Source organism: Pseudocercospora fijiensis, assembly GCF_000340215.1.
Source record: "Pseudocercospora fijiensis CIRAD86 unplaced genomic scaffold MYCFIscaffold_1, whole genome shotgun sequence".
Taxonomy (NCBI): Eukaryota; Fungi; Ascomycota; class Dothideomycetes; order Mycosphaerellales; family Mycosphaerellaceae; genus Pseudocercospora; species Pseudocercospora fijiensis.
In genome coordinates this window covers 4,336,795-4,360,984 of record NW_006921532.1, presented here as the reverse complement: position 1 = coordinate 4,360,984, position 24,190 = coordinate 4,336,795, and the positions used below count along the sequence as shown (strand labels likewise).

Genomic DNA, 24,190 nt, shown 5'->3' with positions numbered 1-24,190 from the left:
AGCAAGTTGCATCGCTTTGTCAAACGGAACGGCTGGTCGAGCAGCTTGTATTCCGCCAGCCCATCACCACCCAGCGAAGCCGATCAAAACTTCCTTGGCCGAACGACCGATAACGTGACTGAGCCATATAACGGGGAAGAGACTCCATTCTACTTGTCACTGCTGGACACGGCAAGCCTCCTTCCGTCAAAACTCCGCAAGCGTGATTCGGATTGGATTTACCCGTACCCTGACAGATCGGGCCAGGAATCATCGGCGAACAATGCGTCGACGTCCGCAGCAAAGGAGATCCCGTCTGCTGCCACGAAAGCGAACGGAGAGCCGACCGGACAGATTTTATATCCACTCGTGTCGGCCCAGCCCTTACGACTTTACAATCGCGGCCAAGCTACCGAGCACTATGGTTTCTATTCCTACTTCGATCGCACCATCTACACGAGCGGCTCGACAAACATATCTCAAGTCCACAACACCAGTACCACCACCAGTATCATCACCAGCAACGTGGCGCTCAGCAACGCTTCTGCCGTCTGTACGTTTTCTCAAACGAGACTGCTCGTGCAGATCTGGACTAGGAAAGGCACAGTCACGTCGTTGAACGACACTGGCTCAGACGTCGTGGCTAGCAGCTCATCAGCGAATGAAATGAGTGCTCCCGGGTCTTTCCCACTGCCAATCACCATCACGATTGACCGTCACGGCGGCATCGCGGATGAAAAGGGCGTATATTGCTATGGTCTTGATGAAGAGCATCGTGTCACGAGCAATGTCAAGACATGGATGGCCGAAGACAGAGGCTCTTCATTGATCAACGCTGCCGCAATACCTGGCAGCGACGGCGCCGGCGTTCAAAAGCGTGGCAAAGATCAGACGGATTCGGGCATCGACGGCGGGTCAGGTGGTTGTGATTGTCGGTATCAGAATTGGAGTGGATGAAAGATTTTTTCCATCTACTCAAAACGAAAGCTCGTCATTAGATAATGATAATATGCATACGTCGTAATATGTCCAATGTCTGTTCGAGATTGCTCTCCGCTCTAATAGATGGAAGTCGATGTCATCGAAGACAACTAATGGACCGAGATCTGTTGCGCTGCCATCTTTTGATCCAACGCGGGCATCATTTGACCGTCCTTTTCTGCAAGTATGCCATCGAGGGCGTCACGGACCTCGAATTCTTCTAGGACGGCACCAAAGCTGGGAACGTTAGAGAGCTTCCCGCAAGAAAGACTACGCCAACTTTACTCACCCATAACATCTGACCTTGGTGGCCAAGTCGGTCTTCATCCGGTCAAAGTCGAATTTGCTCAGGTCTCGGACTCTTTCATTCAGATATATCAGCTTCCAGGCCATGACAGGCGTTATTTCGCCCTGATGATCAAGAGGGAGGCGATTGCTGAGGTCGAGCAACTTGACAAGAGTCGGGTTATCCAGGTCTTCGGGCATTTGATGAGGATACTTTTCGGTAGGCTTGTGCATGATGTGGGAATATGGTGCTGCTGTTGCCATCAAGGCATGTCCTGACATATGATCATGCTCGGTGTCGTCGGGATTCTCCATGGGATGGTTGAACTCCTTTCCATCAGGATTGTAGGAGCGGACCATAAGAAACTGCATGTGGTCCATGCATGGCCGCTCAAGCCTACAAGGATGAGGGTCAGCCGGTACGAACTTTGCATGTTCGTGAAGGCCTACCGAGGCGAATGTCGGTGTTCGACTAGCTCTGCGGAGGTGGAGATGGATAGGGCCCTTGTATGGGCCTGCCTTGGGAGTCATACGTCAAGACAAAGTCAATGCCGATTGAGTCGTAGTCCAGTCTGTTACTGGGCATCTGTGCCATGTTTCGTACCATACCGGCTTGCATGTTCTGTATGCCCTGTGGCATGGGCATCTGTCCAGGCACGGTAGGGGGAGGGGGGCTGAAGCCTGTGCTCTCGGAGGCGCCACGATAGCTTCCTGAAATGCTACCACTGGAACTTGCGCCATAACCACCACCACTGTTCTCTCGGGTGAACTTGATCGGTGATGCGGCGAAATCGTAGGAAATTCCGTGCTGCATGAGAAGCTCTTTTAATCGACGGTTCTCCTCTGCAAAAGCGTTCCGCTCGCGTTCTGATTGAGCGAACATCTCTTTGAGTCGAAGCACTTCCTGCTCGAGAGCTTTGATGTACATCTCTTTTCGCTCGCGATGAGTTCTGCATCAGTCAGTCACCAGTCAGCACGGCATGGGTGCGCAGAGTGCATACCTCTGCGCTTGTCGATTGAGTTCTTGTCTTCGCGTGAGCGCTGGCTTGCTATCTGGTTTCGGACCTCTGCGCTTGGGAGGCTGGCCATCTGGGGAATGGTCAGCGATGACTCGAACCACCCGGATTGTGTATCTGCTTGCCTTTTGTTTGCTTCTTCTCCGCCGTCAAATTCTTGAAGAAGTTGAGATGAAGCGGGCTCTTGCCGTCCCCAGATGATGATGGCGGGCCTGTGCACAATTAACGACAGCCTGGAGTGAATCTTCGTATCGTGACTGCCAAGAGGGGATTTGGTTGTTGAAGGGCATCAAGAATCATGCGGAAGAAGCGTGCTGGACAACGATGAACGTCATCAACCATGACATGGCTGGGCACATGTCTCTGGATATCGTGGGCGATGGTATTTAGCTGCTGCAGGGACGTGGCGTTCTTCGCCTGGACTCACCATAGCTGACATCGTGGCGCATTTGGTCTGGTTGAGGCAAAGCATGCGGCATTGGATGTGCTCCGGCAGTATAGGCGGCCATGGTCGACGCAGCGCAGGGTGAGGCGCAATTGGCCAGGACCGACCGCGGCCGTGGAACTTTGGAGCAGCTGTCAGCGCTCTGCAGAGTGAAGCGGCGGCGGAGTGGAGGGAGAGAAAGTCAAAAGGGCGAGGGCGAGACGCAAGACGCGAGACGCGAGACGCGAGACGCGAAGATGGCGATGGTGTGCAGAGAAGGGGAAAGGCAGGCGGCGGGCATGGTTGAAATGATATTCTAGCGCGCTGTGAGAAGTGCGCGCGCAATCTTGGGCATTGTGCAGAACTCAAATAATGCTCGCTTGGTCACGAGCAGGCTGCAGGCCGTATGTTACTCGGAAAGGGAGCACGATGGTGCGAGTGACAATGGGACATGGTCGAGCAGGCCCGGCAAAGCGAATGAGGGAGCATACCGTCGTCGTACGCAGGAAGGCGTCCTCCGTAGCCTTGATCGCAGCGCTGAAACGGAAGCGACTGTCCTCGTGTATTTGGAATGACCAGGAAGCGGCGGTCGGAGCGCAGCCGCAGAGAGGATCAATGCGGCGTTTGCTGGGGGCGCACGGGGGTCGAGGGTCGAGGATCGTGGGAAGGTGAAGGTTCGATGGGCAGTGCGAGCGCGATGTTATGTTCTGGCGAGCAGACAGAGGGCTGAGGGGTAGAGGAGTGTCAGAGGTGCGAGGTGTTCTAGTGGCGTGGGCTCGCGTCGCGTCGCACAGAGCGCGGTAGGAGGAGGTGCGACCTACAGTAGTAGTTACCAGTACAGCGACATCATCAGACCTCGAGGCCCAGCCCATCTCCCGGCCCGGCCAGGCCCGGCCAGGCCCAGACAATGCAGCCTTGCGACCGAGGCACCCTAATTAGTAAGGCAGCCCAGTCAATTGAAGCTTGTTGCCGCGCATCTCAGATTCTCGAGCGAATATCGGAATACGGAATACGACCGTGGTTCTGCACCGCGCCTGCCAAGTAATCGTCAAGCGACGACGCCTGTCCCAATGTGGATTAGACGCTTCATTGGCCGTTGTTTGCGGCTCTGCGCACAGCAAGCCACCCGACTGCGGCAACCAGCACGGCGTGGCACCAGCTGCGGTAACACTGCATACTGTGTACATCGTACATCCTGTCCTCCAAACATGACGCCCCCGAGAGACAGCCTCAGCCTCTGCCTCTGCACGCCTGCTCTTGCCCTGAGGGCCGCTGTGTTCACGCTGCCATGGCTGCTCCATTTATTTGCCGCCGACGCCCTACTGTCTGCCCTCCTGCCTGTGTCCGCCGTCTTCCCCAATCTGGCATACAACTTGTCCTCTCGCATAGCAGAATCAGTATGGCGTGGCATCCAACTAATCTTCACTCGCATCAATGGCGCCAACATCGTCGTGTCCCGCGAGGCTGACCGACTGCCACGGGGAGAGAGTGCCATCGTGCTCTCCAACCACGGTACGAAACAGAAGATGCAGGTGACGTAGAAGACTCTCAAAATGCTGACTGCGTGAGAAGTGGATTGGACCGACTTCTATCTCATCCAACACCTTGCTATCCAGTGTGGCATGCTTGGCAGGTGCCGCTATTTTGCGAAACGCCAGCTGAAATGGGTTCCCTTCTTGGGCTGGGGCCTCTGGGCCATGGGGATGCCCTTGGTGAGTAGGAAATGGATGACCGATCGCAAGGAGATGGATCGCGTTTTCTACCACATCACGAGACAACAATGGCCAGTGTGTATGTTTTCGCACACGAGCCAACATTGATGCCCTTGCTGAATCCATGACAGGGCTCATATCCTTTAGCGAGGCCACGAGATACAGTGCCTCTAAGAGGAAAGCCGCTGAAGACTGGTGCTTAAACAACAACAAGGCCTTGGGTGCCCATCTGTTGTACCCACGAACAAAAGGCTTCGTAGCCACCGTGCAAAAGCTAAGGAAAACGCCGCACGTGAAAGCGGTTTACGACTTCACGATTGCATATGCCCAGGACGACAAGCTATTTCAAGTCCCGCCAAGCTTCTGGCAATCATTGTCATGGCCAAACTTGGCTCAAAAGTGGCGCCTCTTCGTCCATGTCGACCGTCATGAGTTGGAGCAGCTTCCGCTCGATGATGAGGCTCTTGCGACCTGGTTAGAGGCTCGTTGGGTCGAAAAAGGTGAACGACTGGAGAGACTACGCCAACTTTTATTGGAGCATCGAGGCTGGGATCGGGATTCGGGCGCTGTCGATAAAAGTATTTAGTGTAACCCTGGCGACAATCCGGGGAAGCAACGTTATACCGCGTTCGCATCTCACAGGACGCGCCACGGACAGCTGTAAGTGCGAAACTGCACCCCTTCCATTGGTTACGGCCGCAATGTGCCACCCTGCCTTTCTTTGTTCAGCCGGCATTGCTCATGACTACAATTTCTGCTACACCATTGTATATATCCCGTTTCCTTCAAGGATGGGACATGGACGCTTCTGGATATATTCTTCGTTTCTACTTCCTCCCAATCCTGCCACTGAAGCGCTTGAACTTTCGTGAATCGTCTTGAATGGTATGGGAAGCCAGTGAAGTCTGGTCATCTGCTGGAGGTGCAAACATCTCCCAAGGCAGGACTTCTTTGTTTTTCGATTTCACCGGACCAACGACCGGAGCAACAATTCTTGCCTCCGCAGCTCGATAGCTTCTCGTGTTGCTGGTGGCGTCTCCCATCGGCCTGGAAACTGTAGTTGTTCCCGAAGAAGGAGAAGATGCACGCGTATGAGATTCCGGGGCAGGTTTAGTTGACTGACGAGCATATGCGCCGTCGCGTGGGGAGAACTTGGATACGTGGCTGAAGTTCCTCACGTAACTGCGATGACTTTGAGCAATTGTCTTCCTGGCTTGCTGTGGCTCTGGACTGATGTATTCCTCGGGTATCGTCTGGGTGATGGCTTCTCCGTATATTGATCCGGAATGACTCGTCTTGACACTTTGTTTTTCATGGTCAGGCTCAACTACGTTGGGATCCTCGCAATCTCCTATGTGGAAACCAGAGAGTTCAATCGTCGACGAGGATTGTCCTTCTATCGTGGGTCGGAGTTGCTCCGAGAGGTTGCCATCAGGTGTCTCTGGACCGCTTGAAGAGTCTTGATCAACGCCGACATTAGCATCGGCCATACAGAGCCCTGGAGGCGATGCGGAATGTTCTTGTCGCCCTCTAAAAGCCGGATGTATTTGAGAAGGAGGTGGAGGCGACCACGTTGATTGCTTTGCGACGTTGCGAGACTTCTCCAGTGAGCGTCGGCCTACGGGGACGCTAGACAGCGACCCAAAAGGACGATGCTTGGCCGAGTGCGACTGAACACGATCTGAAGCGCCGCTATGGTGAGAGTTTTCAGACGCCATCGAGTTTCTGTCAGCTCGTTCATGGCTGGCGCGAGTCTTGTCTTTCTCTGTCTTGGGCTGGGGAAGACCGTCCCATTTGCTGTTTACCTTCGGGACATGATGCGGCAGTTTCTGAGACGAAACACCAGGCAGTACCCTCTGGTTCGTCATCTTTCTCCTCTCAAGCTCTGCAAATTCTTCCAAAGCAGAAGTCGAAGGCTCCTTGAGGGCCAGAAACCCAAGGATGCCAGCGCTCTTCCACTTGCCGGGGGCCTTTCTTGTCTGGCTGTGACTTTGTCTCGAATCTGTACGCTGGTGCTGATTACGACTGGTCAACAACTCAAATGTCCTGTCGTCAGGTTGAACGCTAAATATGTCCGGCCGCTCTCGGTCTTCATTATTGCTCTTCTCGCTGGAGTTGTTGACTTCAATGTTATTCTTATTCCTCACAGCCAGCTTAGGTATGCGCCTTGGAGTGGCATTGCTCATGTCCCATGGAACAGACATTGGAATCTGTTTGCAGAATGCACAAGTCAGCACGATGCGTGACTCTCAGTCCTCGGCGTAGACATTTAGTGAGATGCATGCAAGTCACAACGTACAAACGGGTCGCTGAGAGAGAAGTAAGTGTACGGCGAAGCAAATGTGTTGACATGGCGTGGCAGCTGAGTTGCTAGCACTGCTGTTACAATGCTATCCCGGGACAATGAGAATACGAAACACTACTGACCTTTCCAGCGCAGCAGCGGGCAGGTCTATGCATATCCGAAAGCACTGTCCCGCCACAGCCATGCAACACTTATTGCTGGGCCAGGAGCCTAGCAGTGGTGGCGTTCGCGGATGTGCCGTTTGGTGTCGTGTCTGGCCACGCGATAGCCAACAACGTGCGTCCTGCGGGTCGTTTCCTGTATTCTAACCTGTTCGCACGCTCTGCCACGAGGCGAAGAGTCCAGCGCGCCAACCAGCCCTTCGTCCTTCTGCCACCAACCCACCTGGCGATTCGTCACTCGCTGCTCGCCGCCTCCGCTCAAGCACAAGCGGCGATCTGCACCTGTCCACGAAAGTCAATCAGCCATAGCCACGTGCACAAGTCCAGATCTTCCGAAGCTAGACGAAGATAAAAGCTTCCGATGGGAGAACCAATTTTGGGCATGTTCAAATAGGCAGGTCGAAGTCCACATAGCACGCGTCGGCTAAGGTAAGCATCGTGAAATGCAGAATCCTCCCAAAGAGTAGAGCACGACTTGTTATTATTGGCAAAAAGGTGGCAGACCGGACTGCCTCGGAGGTCGAAACTCGAAAGCGCGCAAAAGCGGCATGAAAACGCCACCTTCGCGTGCCCAAACGTGAAACCCTAGCAGACGGTGAACTGCAGTACACAGAGTGGCTTCTTGCTGCTTGGGCCAATGTCGGGACTCGGGAATGGTGAGTGAAGATTGCAGCACGGCTATTCGGGATGAAGGCCAAGTGGTGGAGCGAATTGTGATCGTTCCACGTCAGCAGCCCCGTAGACCCAGTGCAAAAATTGGCGACTGCGGCAAAACCGGCGGGACAGACGCAGCATTGAGTGCGAGCTGCATCGTCGCTTTCTACACATATCACTCACAAATAGGCATCGGAGATCCAAACACTCCATCTGGGATTCGTCAGCATTTCTGCACTGCGAGTGCGACACACCGACCGTAGAATCCTCCATGGGAATCAGGCCTGGACTTGAGAGAACGCCAAGGCACTGCAAAATGCCAAAAGCCCCGAGCTCTTTCGCTGACCCGCGTCGGATGCCACTCCAAGCATCTTCCAGCTTCAGCCGGGAGAAACCCTCAGATGGCTGGTCCAGCAGTTGCTCCGATATTCTCGTCTCTTACTCGGTGCTCTCAAGTTAAGCGTGCCTATGCCAACAACAGATGAAGCAGCGAACGCTGCAGGCAAGTGCTTTTCGTTGTTTGCTGTGGCTTGTAAGAAGAGGAAAGCATGACACTGGGTACCTGACTTGGAGTAATTCTATCTCAGAGCACCCGCTAATGTCACAGCTTCCTAGAATTAATCATTTGCTGAGCCATCTCAGATGACTACCAGCTTCTTGCAGACGCACGCTGAAGCGAGTGACAGCGGTACAATCGGCGTCAGGAATCGGCTTATTACTCTTCTTCGGCGGCCTTCTTGTTCTTCTTCTTGCCGCTGCCGCCAGCTGGTGCCTCTCCGGTCTTCTTCTGGTGCACGATGAAGCGTGTGTAGCACTCCTCTTTGTCCCACTCGAATCCAGCGAGGTAAGGGTTATCGAGCTCATCGTCCGCCTGTGCGGGATGGTCAGCGGCCATGCTTGGACTCGAAATGAAGCGGATGGATAATACCTTCTTCTTGTATTGCTTGTGGATTGCATCTAATGCATCCTTGATTGTCACTCCTTTGAGGTTCCGTGCGGTGACCTCAAGGCCTAGCGGGAAGTGGAGGTCGATCTTCTTGACGGGAGGGTTCACCAATAGCTTCTTCAGAACTGATGGGTCATCGATTGTGCTTGGAGACGTATTGAGCTTCCTGGAGAGCTGTCAGAAGGATCGTTCTGTCAGGAGATTCACGAGGCGAGAGCATGCCGTGCTGCACATTGCTCCAAGCATCTCGAGCGAGCAGAACGACAGACCTCACTTACCAGTTAAGCTTCTGTGTCTCTGGAGCAATCTTAAGCTCCACGCCTTCCTTCTCTAGACAGCTATGTCAGCAGCGGCATGGAAGCTGAGCCTCCGGAGCGAAAGGGAACTCACCAAGATCAAGGATGTTGAAGACGCCGCTCACGGTGCTACTCGTTCTCCGGTGCTTCACCTTGGAGTCGCTGGGCGATCCTGGAGCATCATCAATGGCAGAGTCGACCTTGCTGAGGGGTTCTTGCACTTCAGCGGACATGATGGCTTGTGATGAGATGGAGCTCTCGGGTAAGTCAGTGACTATAGGAGGGATGAATCGTTGATTCGCAAGGGAACAATTGCAGTAGTCAGGAACAGGATGCTCAGCTGTGTGTGAAGAAAGGAGGAGAGCTTGTTGCTAAGTTCGAGGAAGAGAGAGCTGGCAGGCGGGGCTTGTCATCAGTGAGGTCTCGTGCTCAATGATCAGCTGATAGAACTAAACACAAAGCTTTGGGACTACTCCATACCCCACACTCGGAATGCCGGGGTAAGACACGCGACTCTTATAAGAAGGCTTAAGGTCTCCCGCAGTCTGCAGAAAGCTCTTTGAACTTTTGTTCGGGGCATACTGATAATGGAATGCTCTTCAATTCAATTAGCAATCTACGATGAAGCGATGGAATTATGATGAGGAGGCCACTGTGGTGACTCGGCCTACGACGCAGGAACATCGGGACCCTTCACTCACTAGAACCTAGCGCCGTCGATCAGCGCACGTTGCCGCTTGCTTCCGTTGGAAAGATCGGATTTCTCTCCAGACAGACATCGATGATCGCGATGCGAAGAAGACCAACTTCATCAAAGGCTGCGAGGCGTCGCTCTTGCAACGAGACGATCACGAATCTGTCACAGTGGGAATTATATGCCATTGCGGCATCCTGTGCGCCAAACAGAGCCGTTGTACCTCATAAACCAGTTGCATGGTCGACCTGGTTACTTCCAAGAGTTGATATCGTGGAACTTGGTCGAGCATGGCAGTAAGAGAGGGCCAGACAAGCACAAGATGGGCCAGCGCGGTGGCCTTGGATGGCAATCGCCGTAATCAAGTGTGGCTCCATAGTAGACCATTCTAAGAGTGAATCCGGATGACCACAAGCACGGCCATGCAGGCAGAGAGCAAACATCTATGCGACATCGCGCAGGTTACGCTTATACCCGCAGTGCGATTCATGATAAAATGAAGGTTGAGCACAGAACTGGAGTTGAGAGCTGTCAATACACCCACCATGATCAACATCAAGCATTATCATCACATTCATGCCAATAATTTGTAGGTCTATCTCTTTACGCGGATCATCTCTATGTCTTGTGTATGTTGCTCGTATGCACTCCTCTCATGCCTTCTGCTGTTCAATGGGGTTCGATTTCTCCTGCAAGTCCGTGAAATGTGCTTCGGGAAGCCTCCTTCCAAACATCGAAGGTATCTCATTGTGCCTAGCAAGCTCCTGGACTTCATCAACGCTTTCTTCGTAATGTTGCTGATCTTCGCCGGCGCTCTTACTGGCATCCACTTTCGTCCTCGCAGATTCCCCATACTGTGCTGGTGTCTCACTGATGCTAGCCATTCGCGCCCGTCCCCCCGAATTCACCATTGGCACGTCTAGTCCCTCTGGTTCTTCCTGATAAGGCCTTGTACATCCCACCGGTATTCTGCACCGAGATTGGCTAATGGAGTCTGCAGTCCGCCAGATCACCTCACGGACTTCCTTGCCAACCTTTTCTATCGCATCCATTGCCCAAATCACGTCTAGATGTTCATATCCTTCGATTATTTTCTTGTGCACAACGCGAACATGTGGTTCTCGGCCGCGATCAAATCGCCGTAACAGTCTCCGACCATCGACCAGGTCATCAGCACCACATACCCACATCGCAAGAGGTGGGAAGCGATCATCGTACCAAGCGAACTTGGCCCTCTTCGAATCGTGATGTTGATGTGTCAAAGTTTGACAGTGGAAGCTGGTCAAGTTACGCTGCAATTTCCGCCGCTCCGTGACATGAGGTTCGCGATCCGCGTAGTATTTACGAATGATCTCATCGTCTTCCTCGTCTTCTTGGTCTTCCAATTTTCCCTCTTCTCTTGTGGCCAAGATGCACTTTTGCATGGCGAAGCATTCCCTACCTAGCCACCAGCGCATGGATTCGGCGCTGACATAGACGGGCGCCCACTGAAACATGCGATCTCGCAGTCCTCGATCCCATCTACCATCGTTCCAGCCGAAGAGGTAAGAGAATACGTGGTAGCCCATCCAGGAAAAAGGTCGCGCGGGTAGAATCTTGTGAGCCATGAGCATCAGAGGAATGAAGGAATGTATGCCAAAGACAATGCGAAATATGCCTGGGCTGATGCTTTGCATAAACTTGAAATAGAATTTTCCAATGAGCGGGCCTGCGTAGGCAGCAGGCGCCAGGGCGCAGAAAACCGAGATCTTTTCACCAATGTCTGGTCTCTGCTCTTTTGCGAGAGCGACGAAGACCTCTGTGGTGCCCTGACTATGAGAAATCAAGCCCAGCTTAGGAAAGCCTGTTTCGGCGAGGACTCGACTGATGAGAGCTGGCATATCCATAACGCCCATTTGCCGAATGTTCCAATTCCACATCCTTGGATCTTCGTATCGTAAGGATGTGTGCTTCGGAGTAAAACCACAACGGTTATTGCCTATCCATACATCGTACCCAGACTTGGCCAGATAGAAGGCGAGCGAGTCATCGTCGTTGCAGCAGAAAGCGCCCCCAGATTGGAGCAAGCCATGTATCATGAGGATTGGGTATCTTTTCCTGCCGTCCTTCCACTGTTGAGCCTGGCCAAAGGTAGGATCTGTCGGACGTGTGCGGAAGATGTCTGGGCCTTGAATACCACGAGCCTCGGGCGGGGGGCTGCAATATTCACGAGGATTGAATATGTGCCACAGCTCAATTATAAATCCATCCTCTGTTTGCACTTCATACGTTTCGGCATCGAGGCCCACACGTCGAGCGTAGTAGGCAACGTCAACAACGAGCGGATCAGGACCACCTTCAGTTGGAATGTATTCCTCGTCCTGGTGGGTGCTTTTCTCCCCAGATGGTGTTGACACGCCATTGCGCTGTTTACTCCAAGCCCCTTCCGCTGCTTTGCGTTCCTGCCGTCTTTTCATTTCTTCGTTGTAGAAAGGTCTCAGCTTTTTGGGGTTCTTGAGCGAGGCACGTGTTCGCAAGTCTTTACTCATTCGCGGGACGGCGTCTATCAGTGCTCCGACGACAATGGCGAGAAGAAAGCAGAAAGATAGCACAGCAGACGTTGCGCGGAAGAAGCAGCACTGAAGGGTCCGTAGGCAAGAGGGCGGTCCGTACTAAAAGTAATGACACGAATGTCAGCAAATGTCTCGGATATTGGGGTGCTCTCAAGTTGCTCGAACCATAGGTAGAGGTGGGAATAATGGATTGGTCTTTGAGGATGGAACAGCCTCGCGAAGAGGCGCGCCAGCTTCCTCGCTCTGTTGTGCCGGTTGCGAATGGCCGTGTATAATGCCGTGAACGTGCCCATCTTTGCTTTCGCGCAGGGCAGACTGAGGTGCTTCCCGTGGAGTCCTTCGCTCGGCCTGGTCTTTCAATGCATTGAGCTTGTTCGCCTCGTCCACCGGTACGGCAGGCAGTCGCTTGCCATCCTGGGTCTCGATGACTGGGTCGAATGGAGTCACAAATTTGGCCTCTGCTGCTTGTGTATGACCATTGCCGGCGGGCTCTTTCTCCAGTGAGAGGTATCCTAACTTTTCAGCTTGGTGGGCGTAAGCTCTCTGCTTGTAGCGAAGGCCAGAGCCGGGCAGTGTAGCGGATCGATCGTTCGCAGCGCCATTGTACATGGTATCATGTGCGGCCCTTGCAGTGCCGGGCTACGCAGAGAAGGGTGCAGGTGTAAGCGCAGGCGTCAAGAATCATACAAAGGCAGAATGAGGTAGGAGGTAGAAGGAGAATACAGGGAGGAGTGGTGGCAGACGAGCCAATGTCAATGTCGCGCACCATGATAGTAGTGAGCGGCCGACTTGCGGCAAATTGGAGAGCGTCGATCTGTAATGGAATGTCAAGTTCTCAACCATGGTCGGGCTCGTCGACACGTGCATGTACATCTCCAGATTGGCGATTGCGAATTGCAGATGGATTCTCGGGGTGACGTAGACGCCGGGCGGGTTGGAAAAGTTGGACGCACGAGATTGCGAATTGGGTCCACTGGTACTGGCACTGGCATTGGCATTGGTACTGGCACTGGCACTGGCACTGGCACTGGCATTGGCATTGGCATTGGCATTGGCATTGGTGATTCCTTCAGCAGCCTCATACTGCATCGTCCAGTGATGTGCTGCGAGCACACTGCAACAATAATACATGTACCTCCTGCCACACATGCCCATCCCATCGACCAGAGCCAGAGTTTCGGAGGTTTCGGAGGTTCGTCTCCGTTCTCCGCTCCGCTCCGCTCTCCGCTCTCCGCTCTCCGCAGCCGAGACTCGAGAGATGCACTGTCTCCGCCGTCTCCGGCAGGGCAGGCGGCACGGTGATGAGCATGGTCCAACAGCAACGCACGCCTCTCACCAAGCAGATGGTGCTGAGAGTGCGATGCGATCTTTCTCTGTCGCACCGGACAGACTGTCATATACACCCGACTACTACCTGTCTGTTGGCATCTGTTGGTGACATTATACACATACTCGGACCTCGGCACGGACCGATTTTTCACATTCCGACAGTTCCCTGTCTGGCAAAGCGTGCTCCTCGATGCTCGGGAGGAGCTCTCACTACTCACGACGACTGTTGCTGTTGAAGGTCTCCGTACAGCTCGAAATTCCCCAGCAGCAGTAACCCCAGCGCCATCATGGCATACGACGTGCCTCAGCCAGGCTCGCTGAAGCGCAAAAGGCGGCGCAGGGAGGACAAGCCGGCCATATCGGCCAAGCTGTATCTGGACAGCAGCTTGAAGGGCGAGGTGGGAGTGCTGTCGAGCGACCTGGAGCACGACTTGTTTCCCAGCGCTGGCTCGTCCGAAGGCCATGTCAAAGAGAAGACCTACCACGCCGCCTTCACGCCTTGGACCCCCAACCCCTCGCCCACCGAGTCAAGCTGGTCCCTTCTGCCTGTCCGAGGCCAAGCGCAGAACGAGAAGCCTCTGCCCCCGTCCACAGTGCGCTTCCCTGCCGCTGCGCATGCCACGCAGAGCTTGGTGAGAATTGTGCACGCTCTCTACCCGACCAAGACCCTCCGGCAGAACTCTACACTTGAAGTCAGCATCAGCGATGTCGTCCCTCTCCCACTCGACACCATATTTGTCTCCGTCGACACAGAAGCGTTGCAGAAGCTGGAAGATGTGAACAAACGCTACGGAAGTGGCTTGAGCACTACGCCTGCTCAGTCCGCGCGAAAGGCCGGGAAGCGTGCTTTGCCTAGTCCTACTGAAGAAGCACCAGGAGTGCATGCAGACAGCAAGAGCAAAGCGTTGGTGAGTGAGGCTTTAGCGCATGTGCAGATAGTGCATGCCGAAGATGTGCTTCCTTTGTCCTTGGTGCATCCCGTCACACATACGCCTGCGCCGCCCGCCAAGGTGCTCTCATGTGAGCCAGTCTCCCAAGGCGTTGTGGCTGCTACGACGAATATCGTGATAGTCCCTGCATCGGACAAGCGAGCCACCCTGTTCAATAGCAAGGCTCTTCTCAGCCCCAGGCTAGACGAAGACTCTGGAGAAGAAGATACTGCCAACGAGCAGTTCTTCTCGGCTACTGAAGAAAACTCCCCTGCCAAACCCATTGTGGTCTCCAAGTCTGCCACGGATATGTCCAATTCGGAAGATCTGTTCGACTCCAGTGCTGAAGAGAGTAATTTGTCAGACGGCTCTGACGATATGATCTCTCTCGCCAAGCCCGGGCTGGCCGATGCACCATCAGGCCTGAGCTCCGCCCTTACTTCTGCCACACCTCGGCCGTTTGGCGCTCACGCCCGTGGCATCAGCACTCCCGGATCCGTCTTTTCTAACATGACCTCCACTACCATACGTGGAGGTCATTCGGTCCGAAGCAAAGTCTTTCGAGCCCAAGGTCTCCTGGAGCGTATACCAAACGAGCTCCTTCATCCCAAGCCCGCCTCGGATGAAGACGAAGAGGCACGCGTGTACGTCGATGCCACTGCTTTGACTCGCTTGGGCTGCTTCTCCGGTGATTGGGTGAAGATCGAGGCCGCAGGGAGTCATTTGTTGCCTAATTTCAGCGCCTTTGGCGCACAAGACGGTGTGCACTCTCGCCAGTCTCGGCCTGTCAAGGTCTACACTCTGCCTGAGAGCATGTCAAAGCGGCCCCAACGATATCAGGTAAACAATGGCCGATATGGGCGACGAGACAGCATATCGTCCCTTGTCACGAATTCTTCGGCTGCTGCGACCATCTATCTCTCTCCAATACTGCTTGTCAATCTGGGGGAGCCAACCAATATTAACATGATGTCTATACCATCGGTCAAGAAGACTAACCTGAAACGACCGATCACCCCTAGACCGACCTCGGTGTCTGCAAGAGCACCTCCTACAGCTTCTGAAGTTACGCTCCGCAAGATTGTCACGCCAATATCTACAGAGAGGATTCTGATCAACACCTTGTACGCCAACCTGAAACAGTACTTTGAAGACAGGCAGCGGATCGTCAAGCCCGGCGATGTTATCGCCATCCCTGTTGATGAGTCGCTAGGCAGGTCCATTTACGAAGGTGATTTAGAGCAAGATGGCACCTCTGCCGGTGCCATTCTGTCTCAGATTGGGCCTCATCGTGAAGAGCAGACAGTGCGTAGCGCCAGGAATGTTGCTTGGTTTACTATCGAAGATGTCAGTGTGCCACCTTCAGAAGATAGCAACGAATTGGACGGGGACATATGGGGCAATGTCGCTTCAATTGACCCATCCAAAATGACGATGCGTCAATCGGGAGACGAAAGGCGCAAGTTACCATCTGCTACAAGCAATGCGTGGCAGTATTACCTGGGAATGCGAAAAGTGCAAGCGAAAACCACTTCAGGCTCCAGGCTACCTGAACCAAGTCAGCCCTATGTTTCACCTCTGCAGCGAAGACTACGCGAGCTGATTTCTGTGTCGATTAGCCCGAGGGCAGTGCACCTAGGAATGCCTCCTCTGACTGTCCTGATAACTTCCACTCAGCGCAACATTGGAAAGGCACGCACTGTGCAACGAGCGTGTGCAGACATCGGTATACACTATTTCCATATCGATGCTCACGACATCGCTTCGGAAGGCGGCGCTGGGATTGATACTCATGCCCAGGGGTTACTCGAAGCACGATGCGAGCGAGCGCTCGAATGTGGTCCAGAGTATACAGCGATCTGCATCACTCATCTGGAGGTCATCGGTGCAGATAGGGCAGCAGCTTCACTTAAAGCGGTATTGGAGACTTGCCGAGTGCTGATTGCAACTACCACCGATATCGATAAAGTGCCCGATTCTGTTCGCGGATTGTTCACACACGAGTTGGAAATGTCTGCACCAGATGAGGGCGAGCGAGAAGGCATACTGAGAGACGCTATTGCAGAATCTGGTGTCCCTCTGGCTACAGAGGTCGATCTTGGCTCAATCGCAATCAAAACCGCAGCACTTGTCGCCGGAGACTTGGTCGATGTGGTTGATCGTGCATTCGTAGCAAAGGCCGAGCGCCTGGAATCGCTTGCACGGTCTAAATCTGAAGCTGCACACGAAACTGTCACAATTAAGGACATTCAAATTTCAGGAGGTGCCGGTGCCACCTCCGTCACGCCAGCCGACTTTGATGCAGCAGTGGACCTCGCTCGCAAGAACTTTGCAGATTCCATCGGAGCCCCGAAGATCCCAAATGTGCAATGGTCCGATGTTGGAGGTCTAACAAATGTCAAAGACGCCGTGATCGAGACCATCCAGCTTCCATTGTCCAGGCCTGAGCTCTTTGCTAAGGGCTTGAAGAAGCGGTCCGGAATCCTGTTCTATGGACCTCCAGGAACTGGAAAGACCCTGCTTGCGAAGGCCATAGCTACCGAATTCAGTTTGAACTTCTTCTCAGTAAAAGGGCCCGAATTGCTTAACATGTACATTGGAGAATCAGAGGCCAACGTCAGGCGTGTCTTCCAAAGAGCAAGAGACGCTCGTCCGTGCGTAGTCTTCTTCGATGAGCTAGACTCCGTTGCGCCCAAACGTGGCAACCAGGGTGACAGTGGCGGTGTGATGGACAGAATCGTCTCCCAACTCCTGGCTGAGCTTGACGGAATGAGTGATGGGGATGAGAATGGCGGTGGAGTCTTCGTGATTGGAGCGACAAATCGACCAGATTTGCTCGATCAAGCTTTATTACGTCCTGGCCGTTTTGACAAAATGCTCTACCTCAGCATTAGTGACACTCATGCGAAGCAAGCGGCCATTTTGGAAGCATTGACCAGAAAGTAAGTCGTTGAACGCTCTAGTGCGAAAGTCTTGTTGGGATTCCGCTGACCGACTCCTTAGATTCACGCTTGACCCTTCTGTATCTCTTGCTCGCGTAGCAGAGACGCTGCCATTCACCTTCACTGGTGCTGACTTGTATGCACTCTGCTCGGATGCCATGCTGAAGGCTGTCACTCGATCTGCACGACAGGTCGATGCACGCGTGCACCATATCAACGAAGAGCGCGCTTCCCGCGAACAGGCCCAGATCTCTGTGGCCTACTACTTTGATCACTATGACTCTGAAAATGACACCCAAGTCATGGTCACCGAGGAGGACTTCGTTCGAGCCAAGGAAGATTTGGTGCCTAGTGTCAGTGTGGACGAACTACGTCACTATGAACGTGTACGTGCGAGCTTTGAAGGCGCCACGAAGAAGAAGCCAGAGACTGAAGACGCACAACCCATGTCTTCATCAAATGGCTCCGACCGGAATGGACAAGGGTTCGCTCGTACAGGAGCCATGCAAACCGTAAAACATGCGAGCATGGGCAAAGCAACAAGCATGAACGGCAACGCCCGTTCTTATGGTATGTCGACTTCGACTGTAGGACATTCCGAAGCCGACGAAGACGATTTTGTTATCAGAACAGATCAGCTGTCACTGATCAATAATAATTCAGGGCGGCCGCCATCTGGCAAGGGGAAAGGCAAGGGAAAGTCTCATGATATCAACGCAAGTAATCAGCTTCCGTCTGGGCCTGGGCCTGTCAACGGTCAGACTGGCGAAGATTTGTACGACTGAGATACCGTAAAACAAGCATACAGCCTCAATAAAAGAATTGCTCTCACATATATCATACATTATTCGTGCGACAGTATACGTGCATTGCACAATTGTAGCCTCGCGCTTTCGCTGCTTCGTTCGTGCTCCAGCGACGGCAGAATAATAATAGCGCCGTCAACCCTCGACGATCCGCAGCCAGCCGTGCACAAGCTTGGGATACGAATAAATGATGAGGGTGCTTTGCTGCAGCAGTAGGGCATCGGGCCAGGGCCTTATATACCGTCAGCGACATCCGCGACCCAACCAGCGAAACTTCTCCGAGCTTACCACCCTTCACGCGGAGTACGCAAAATGATGAGTCCGCTGCCCCGCATGGAGGCGCCTGGTACATCCCCTTTCGATCATCACAATCACGTTCACTCCAGTCGGCGAAGTGGGACGCCCGAACTTTATTTCTTCGGCGTCACTGGCCGGAACGTGGACAGGGACGGTGTAGCTGGAGCTTTGCTACGTCGAGAGTTGGTATAAAGATTGCGTCTTCGTTGTCGCTGCTGCTTGCCAAGCCATCATCTGCCCTGCTGGCACTTGGAGAGTATCCGCAAGCTCACAATGTTCTTATCGTTTCTTTTCACGCCCTGGGCTTTGCTGGCCTCCCCGTTCCTCTTCTACCTCCTCCCATTCCTCAGAAATTGGTCGATCAGGGATGTGCCGGGGCCATTCCTCGCAAAATTTACAACACTGTGGTATATGTACGAGTGTCGGCGGTGTAGGAGATACTATACAGTCTACAAACTGCACGAGAAATACGGAAAATTTGTTCGAGTCCAGCCAAATCACGTGTCAATAGCAGAGCCCGAGGCTATTCCCATCATATATGGCCATGGAACGGGTTTCCTAAAGTCCGAGTACTACGATGCTTTCGTGTCAATTCAGCGAGGCCTCTTCAACACCAGAGATCGCGCAGAACACACCCGGAAGCGAAAGACCGTCTCGCACACCTTCAGCGCAAAGTCTGTTGGTCAGTTCGAGCAGTACATCCACCACAACCTGGAGCTGCTTGCAAAACGCTGGGATGAGATCGCTAAGAATACAGGAGCCGGAAAGTACACTCGCTTCGACGCATTGCACTGGTTCAATTATGTGGCGTTTGACATCATCGGTGACCTGGCATTTGGTGCCCCATTCGGGATGCTGGAGAAGGGCGCAGACATTGCGGAAGTACAGTTGAACCCAGATGGGCCAGTGACATATGCACCAGCTATCGAAGTTCTCAACCGCCGAGGAGAAGTGTCAAATGCTGTTGGCTGTTGGCCAGCGATCAAGCCGTATGCCAAATACCTACCAGACCCATTTTTCAGCAAGGGCATGGAGGCCATTGCCAACCTTGCAGGCATCGCCACCGCTCGCGTCAACCAGCGACTAGCAGCAGCAGAGCGAGGCGAGATCGATCGTGTTGATTTGCTCGCTCGTCTTATGGAAGGCAAGGACGAGAACGGCAACAAGCTTGCAAAGGCAGAGTTGACCGCAGAGGCACTCACGCAGCTGATTGCCGGGTCGGATACGACCTCGAACACATCCTGTGCGCTGCTTTTCCATTGCTTGAAGAATCCACACGTTGTCAAGAAGCTCCAGGCGGAACTCGATGAGGCTCTGCCGTCTGACGATGTGCCGACTTATGAGCAGGTGAAGAATTTGCAATATCTGGACCAAGTCATCTCGGAGACTTTGCGCATCCACAGCACATCTTCTCAAGGACTTCCTCGTGTGGTGCCTCCTGGGGATGGTGTCGAAGTTGCTGGTCGTCACTTCCCGCCAGGTGTTGTGCTGAGTGTACCAGCATATGTGATGCACCACTCCAAGGAGATATGGGGTCCGGACGCCGATGAGTTCCGCCCTGAGCGGTGGGAGAAAGTGACGGAAAGGTGAACAATGTGGGAAGACTTCGTGATTCTGTTTTTGAGCTAACATTCTCCTAGGCAAAAGCTGGCGTTCATCCCCTTTTCATATGGTCCTCGTGCTTGCGTGGGAAGGAATGTGGTAAGTCTCAGGTTCCCCAGAACTAGCTCCTGTCAAAGCTGATGGCGTGTTCAGGCGGAGATGGAGCTCGCATTGATCGTGGCGACTGTGTTCCGAAGATATGAGTTCGAGCTATACCAGGATGAACTTGAGACACGAGAAGGATTTCTACGAAAGCCGCTGGGCCTGCAAGTCGGCATGAGGAAGAGGTCATAGCATTGACGTTGGGTGAGGTTTGATGGAGCGGCTTGACGATGCTAACGTTGCTACATGTGGAAGATGACAAGGGCGACTGATTGTAGATATTCCTTGGCGCGACAGCAAGCAATCGAAATGTGAAATCCACCGTCGACTCGCACTTTCCCGAGATTTCCGAAGTTGAGAAGCTGCAGTTGCCAACGCCAACGCCAACGCCAACGCCAACGTCCACCGCCAACGTCCACCGCGACCTCTGCACCGTCACTTCAGCACCATCACTCGATCCCCCCCTCATATCTGCGACGGCGACGCTGCACCTCGACGGCTCCGTCCATGATGGACGTCTCAGCTTTCGAAGAGGACACGGGAGATGTGGATGCATCTGCTGTGCCGCAGCGTATGACTGAGCATCTCAGCCCGACAGTAGGAGACAATGATTCCTCAGTCTGTCTCGAGCCTAAGCTAACGATTCTCAGCTCGCCGCCGCAGTCGCGATCGTGGCGCATATCGTTCGACTGGCCATCCTGGTCCTTGCTTTGTTCGCCTGCGTCGTTCTGTACTGCTTCACCGTCTCATGGCTTGTACATCTCTGGCTGCAAACCTCACTCCTGGCCTTTACCGCTGAGCTCCTTCGCTCGTGCATTGGCGATGAGGCTGCTATCACAGGAGCTTCCCTGCATGCACAGCGCAGAGTCCCACTGCCCAGCGAACAATGGCTGGAGGAACCAGAACCCGAGCCTCTGCTGGACTCTGCAGAGGCAGGCGGCAGCAGTATTGAGGAGTCAGCGAAGGTTGGAATGGTCGGGAAAGCAGCCGCTACGCTCGAGCGCCATGGTGGAACTCACGACAAGTCTGTCGAGCATGTTCCCGATGCATCTGGACCGCCCGCCAACAGTCGCGAGCCCGAGCCGATCCACCGACAAGAGCCTTCGAGCAGCATAGCTGAAGCTCAAAAGCTTCGCGTTTCCACCTTGCATACCTCCAACACCGCAGCGTTGTGTGGCGGAGCAGTTCAGAAAGCCCTTGTGAGCGACAAGAAGAAATTCGTGGCAAAAGAAAATGCAGTACCCCAGAAAATACTTCCGGGCCCCAGACCAGTGCTCACTGATCAAGAGAAAAAAGCTGCCGCCCAGACATCCTTCATTGAGAACATGAAGGCTGGCATGCTGAATAGAGCGTTCCAGCCATCTGTTGAAGTAAGTCGGTCACTCGCGACGAACGAGGCAACAGCTGCACGGAACAATGCATTCAATTTCACCGCCGAGCAGCTGGCTGAAGCCTCAAGCTTCATGTCAACGGCATCTCGGGACTACAAGTCGAAAGCCTCGACTGGTCGTGGTGGCCCGAGGAGTGCCAAACCACACGTAAGCGACATTCGACGCTTCCAACCTAACAGGCATGTTGCCCAGCCCCCAAAGCCTGTCCCAGCTGGTATGGCATCGGTGTCAAATCCTCCAGACTATGTCCCTCCGCATGTCAGAAAGTCCTTGCAGGCGAAGGCTTGTCGAGCAGCACCGCAAGACCTGCTGCAAGTGACTAATGATGGCAAGCCAGTGGATATGACACAGAAACCTGAAAATTCCGACGGAGATGATGCTTCTGGATGCGGAGCGAGCTCGATACCCGAAGAGGCTGACAACATGGTCACTGATGAGCATAATGAGATTCATTACGAAGTTGATGAGGAGCGCAAAGCTGGGTTGATCTCTGAGATCAACGAGTCTACTGTAAACGAGCCCGCCGATACATTCAACCCAAACCAGGAGACTGCAACTGTATTCCATCAGCCTTTTATTGAGCCGGAGCACGAGGCTGTTTTCTCTCGAAAGCAGCCTTCACACCCCGAGCGCCTAAGCTTCTACGACAGCACTCCGGAGCTGATACAACCTGCTAGTCGCGCCATGACCGCAACTGCTCTGAAAGCCTTCCAAACAACCTCATCCAGAGCTGTTGACGATCGGATCGACAATGCTAGAAGCATCATCGAAGGTCTTGGGCCCGAGAAGACATCTCCTATGCTATCAACGACGTCCTACGAGTGTCCAACCCGCGAAAATGGGCAAGAACTACCACGGCCAACAATTTCAATCAGTAGGCCATCCGAGGAAGATTTCCTTGCACAAGATCTTGGAAGTGATGTCGTTGAAGCCGAGGGTTGGACCGGCTCAGACCAGAGTGGTAAAGAGCATCATGCAGACATGGACGTGCTATGGGCATCAGATCTCGAGGCTGCCCTTTTGGCATCGTGCTCCGACAACAGCCGTCCACAACCGTTGTCGTCAATACGAGACGAAAATGCCATGCAAGAGCAGACTAGCATGCAGTCAAGGGATGACGCGGTGAGACGCGCTGTCAAGGTAATTCAGGAACAGGCTGATGTCAACATGATTGCTGAGAAAGAACCTCCTGGCATCACGCTCTCGCCCCAGTATCCTCCGGTCGAGCTTCGCCCGGATGAAATTTCAACGTCAGACGTCACCAGAGACTTGATCGATCTTGATCTTGGCGGAGGCGCTTTGACGGATTCTGTGCCCGGTGAATCTTTCAGTGCTACGCCATTGAGACCTAGCATCGATGCTCCGAATTCCTCTACGCCCTCGTTTCCCTCTGCCCTGGAATCGACGGAACAGGAGTCCATCGGTCACGAGCGTTCAGTCGACGCTTCCGATATTCTCGAGCCCCCTGAGCCTCATGCCCAGAAAGATCCTCCCCTGTTGCCGTCAACGAGCAGTGCCATCGGTTTCACAGCACCAACCAAACCTCCAGGCCTTCAGAACGCTCGACTTGTAAACCTCGATGCGTTCGATGATTTGCTCTCCAAAGGATTTGCATCTCAGCTCGAAGTCATCGAGGATGACGGCGACCAGGCATCTCTGTCGGCTGGCGGTCCAGTGCAAGACATCGAAGATCATGTGCCTGCAAATATCGCGACGAATGGATCAATCGGCGTTCTCGATGGTAGCAAGCGACGAGCTAGGGAGAGGAGGAGGCTTGCACGAGACAAGCTCAAAGAGGCTTGGCTCGAGAGAGAGGAAGCGCGCACAAGAGTTGTTGGCACCTGGTCTCTTGGTGGAATGCAGCAGCTCGAAGATGCAACTCGCCTTTACCACGAGGCACGATCTGCACTGGCGACGCTCATGCCTAGCGGTCACTTAAATGAGGAGGATTTCCAGAGCTTTCCAGCATTCACGACTTCGGCATTAGCTGCACCAAAGGTCCGTCCCTCAGGCATGCAGGAGATCAAGTCCCGCAGGAAGGCGAACGAGAGCAACACATCAAGCTCTCATGAAAAGGACAGCGAGTCATCTTCAGAGCTTGATGGCTTGAAGGATAATATGATGGCTGCACGCAAGCTGCGCGAGGACGCCATTGCTTTCCAGCGCTCGCGTCGACCAAACACCAACATCGCTTTCCATACCTGGAAGGATACCGCTGGTGGAAAGCTCAAGCGCGCGAACCTGTACTATAATTCCAAGAGACAGGCTTTGGCGGCTGCTTTCCCGAATGGTGCCCTGCCGGCAGAGCTGGAGGCACAATTTCCAGAGATTCCTTGACGGGACCACGATGTCGATCGGCCGCGAAGGCCTCTGCAGGGTAGAATATCGTCGACCAGTGTGATGTAAGCGTCCGATAGAAAGTGTGAAACACTCATGGCTGAAAAAAATGTCCTGCTTGCCTCTCAGTCCCGATTGAGAATGTGATGCTGCAGGCAATGCTAATCGAAGATGATTCGACCGTGCAATATGTAGTGTGTACGTTGTGTGGCAGCCAGCCACAGCCGACACAGTACACAGACCACTGCTACTGTTAGTGTCAATAACCTTTTGCTGAAGACGAGATTGAAGCCGACAATGCTTTGCAAATGAGAAGACTCGCTTTCTCATGAAAAATCCCACGAGGGTATTCGTGCTCATAAATACATCCATACAGCCGTAGTGTCCTTCGGGTATCTCAGCTTTCATCAAGAACCAAAAAAAAGTCCAATCAATCCACATGGTTAGGCC

General features: G+C 53.6%; 9 protein-coding genes across 9 annotated transcripts; 4 read left to right on the top strand and 5 right to left on the bottom strand.

Annotated features, from left to right (window-relative positions):
• Nucleotides 1–264: 264 nt before the first annotated feature.
• On the bottom strand, nt 265–2,770 carry MYCFIDRAFT_86007 (uncharacterized protein; the record flags this gene model as incomplete). The annotated part of the gene is made up of 5 exons (XM_007922454.1): nt 265–1,197; nt 1,250–1,642; nt 1,779–2,195; nt 2,247–2,334; nt 2,689–2,770. The coding sequence occupies 5 exons, from the start codon at nt 2,768–2,770 to the stop codon at nt 1,071–1,073; spliced, it is 1,107 nt and encodes a 368-aa protein (XP_007920645.1). The 3' UTR covers nt 265–1,070.
• Nucleotides 2,771–3,893: 1,123 nt separating this feature from the next.
• MYCFIDRAFT_184949 (uncharacterized protein) lies at nt 3,894–4,983 on the top strand (the record flags this gene model as incomplete). The annotated part of the gene is made up of 3 exons (XM_007923137.1): nt 3,894–4,197; nt 4,258–4,476; nt 4,529–4,983. The coding sequence occupies 3 exons, from the start codon at nt 3,894–3,896 to the stop codon at nt 4,981–4,983; spliced, it is 978 nt and encodes a 325-aa protein (XP_007921328.1).
• Nucleotides 4,984–5,224: 241 nt separating this feature from the next.
• On the bottom strand, nt 5,225–7,888 carry MYCFIDRAFT_76014 (uncharacterized protein; the record flags this gene model as incomplete). The annotated part of the gene is made up of 8 exons (XM_007922237.1): nt 5,225–5,444; nt 5,576–5,622; nt 6,203–6,607; nt 6,697–6,706; nt 6,825–6,955; nt 7,012–7,145; nt 7,701–7,730; nt 7,864–7,888. 8 exons carry the CDS (start codon nt 7,886–7,888, stop codon nt 5,225–5,227), a joined length of 1,002 nt encoding a protein of 333 aa, XP_007920428.1.
• Nucleotides 7,889–8,066: 178 nt separating this feature from the next.
• Nucleotides 8,067–9,104, bottom strand: MYCFIDRAFT_86005 (uncharacterized protein). Its single transcript, XM_007922453.1, has 4 exons — nt 8,854–9,104; nt 8,742–8,793; nt 8,446–8,629; nt 8,067–8,388 (listed from the first exon to the last, which is right to left on the bottom strand). The coding sequence occupies exons 1-4, from the start codon at nt 8,990–8,992 to the stop codon at nt 8,233–8,235; spliced, it is 531 nt and encodes a 176-aa protein (XP_007920644.1). The 5' UTR covers nt 8,993–9,104; the 3' UTR covers nt 8,067–8,232.
• Nucleotides 9,105–9,356: 252 nt separating this feature from the next.
• Nucleotides 9,357–10,036, bottom strand: MYCFIDRAFT_209729 (uncharacterized protein). The gene has a single exon (XM_007923136.1). The coding sequence runs from the start codon at nt 9,894–9,896 to the stop codon at nt 9,678–9,680; it is 219 nt and encodes a 72-aa protein (XP_007921327.1). The 5' UTR covers nt 9,897–10,036; the 3' UTR covers nt 9,357–9,677.
• A 233-nt stretch (nt 10,037–10,269) lies between these two features.
• On the bottom strand, nt 10,270–12,614 carry MYCFIDRAFT_184947 (uncharacterized protein; the record flags this gene model as incomplete). The annotated part of the gene is made up of 3 exons (XM_007923135.1): nt 10,270–10,307; nt 10,409–12,104; nt 12,171–12,614. The coding sequence occupies 3 exons, from the start codon at nt 12,612–12,614 to the stop codon at nt 10,270–10,272; spliced, it is 2,178 nt and encodes a 725-aa protein (XP_007921326.1).
• Nucleotides 12,615–13,603: 989 nt separating this feature from the next.
• MYCFIDRAFT_148801 (uncharacterized protein) lies at nt 13,604–17,990 on the top strand (the record flags this gene model as incomplete). Its single annotated transcript, XM_007923134.1, has 4 exons — nt 13,604–16,231; nt 16,298–17,205; nt 17,267–17,697; nt 17,809–17,990. Exons 1-4 carry the CDS (start codon nt 13,622–13,624, stop codon nt 17,988–17,990), a joined length of 4,131 nt encoding a protein of 1,376 aa, XP_007921325.1. The 5' UTR covers nt 13,604–13,621.
• Nucleotides 17,991–18,568: 578 nt separating this feature from the next.
• On the top strand, nt 18,569–20,336 carry MYCFIDRAFT_71345 (uncharacterized protein). Its single transcript, XM_007922127.1, has 3 exons — nt 18,569–19,894; nt 19,949–20,009; nt 20,064–20,336. The coding sequence occupies exons 1-3, from the start codon at nt 18,582–18,584 to the stop codon at nt 20,202–20,204; spliced, it is 1,515 nt and encodes a 504-aa protein (XP_007920318.1). The 5' UTR covers nt 18,569–18,581; the 3' UTR covers nt 20,205–20,336.
• A 186-nt stretch (nt 20,337–20,522) lies between these two features.
• Nucleotides 20,523–23,740, top strand: MYCFIDRAFT_76008 (uncharacterized protein; the record flags this gene model as incomplete). The annotated part of the gene is made up of 2 exons (XM_007922236.1): nt 20,523–20,609; nt 20,663–23,740. 2 exons carry the CDS (start codon nt 20,523–20,525, stop codon nt 23,738–23,740), a joined length of 3,165 nt encoding a protein of 1,054 aa, XP_007920427.1.
• Between the last annotated feature and the right edge of the window lie 450 nt (nt 23,741–24,190).

Coding starts and splice junctions, on each gene's coding strand:
- MYCFIDRAFT_86005 (XM_007922453.1), bottom strand. CDS start 8,992: ATGTCCGCTGAAGTGCAAGAACCCCTCAGCAAGGTCGACTCTGCCATT. Junction 8,630..8,741: donor GAGACACAGAAGCTTAACTG/GTAAGTGAGGTC, acceptor ACAGCTCTCCAG/GAAGCTCAATACGTCTCCAA. Junction 8,389..8,445: donor ACAAGCAATACAAGAAGAAG/GTATTATCCATC, acceptor CATCCCGCACAG/GCGGACGATGAGCTCGATAA.
- MYCFIDRAFT_209729 (XM_007923136.1), bottom strand. CDS start 9,896: ATGTTTGCTCTCTGCCTGCATGGCCGTGCTTGTGGTCATCCGGATTCA.
- MYCFIDRAFT_71345 (XM_007922127.1), top strand. CDS start 18,582: ATGTTCTTATCGTTTCTTTTCACGCCCTGGGCTTTGCTGGCCTCCCCG. Junction 19,895..19,948: donor TGGGAGAAAGTGACGGAAAG/GTGAACAATGTG, acceptor ACATTCTCCTAG/GCAAAAGCTGGCGTTCATCC. Junction 20,010..20,063: donor CTTGCGTGGGAAGGAATGTG/GTAAGTCTCAGG, acceptor TGGCGTGTTCAG/GCGGAGATGGAGCTCGCATT.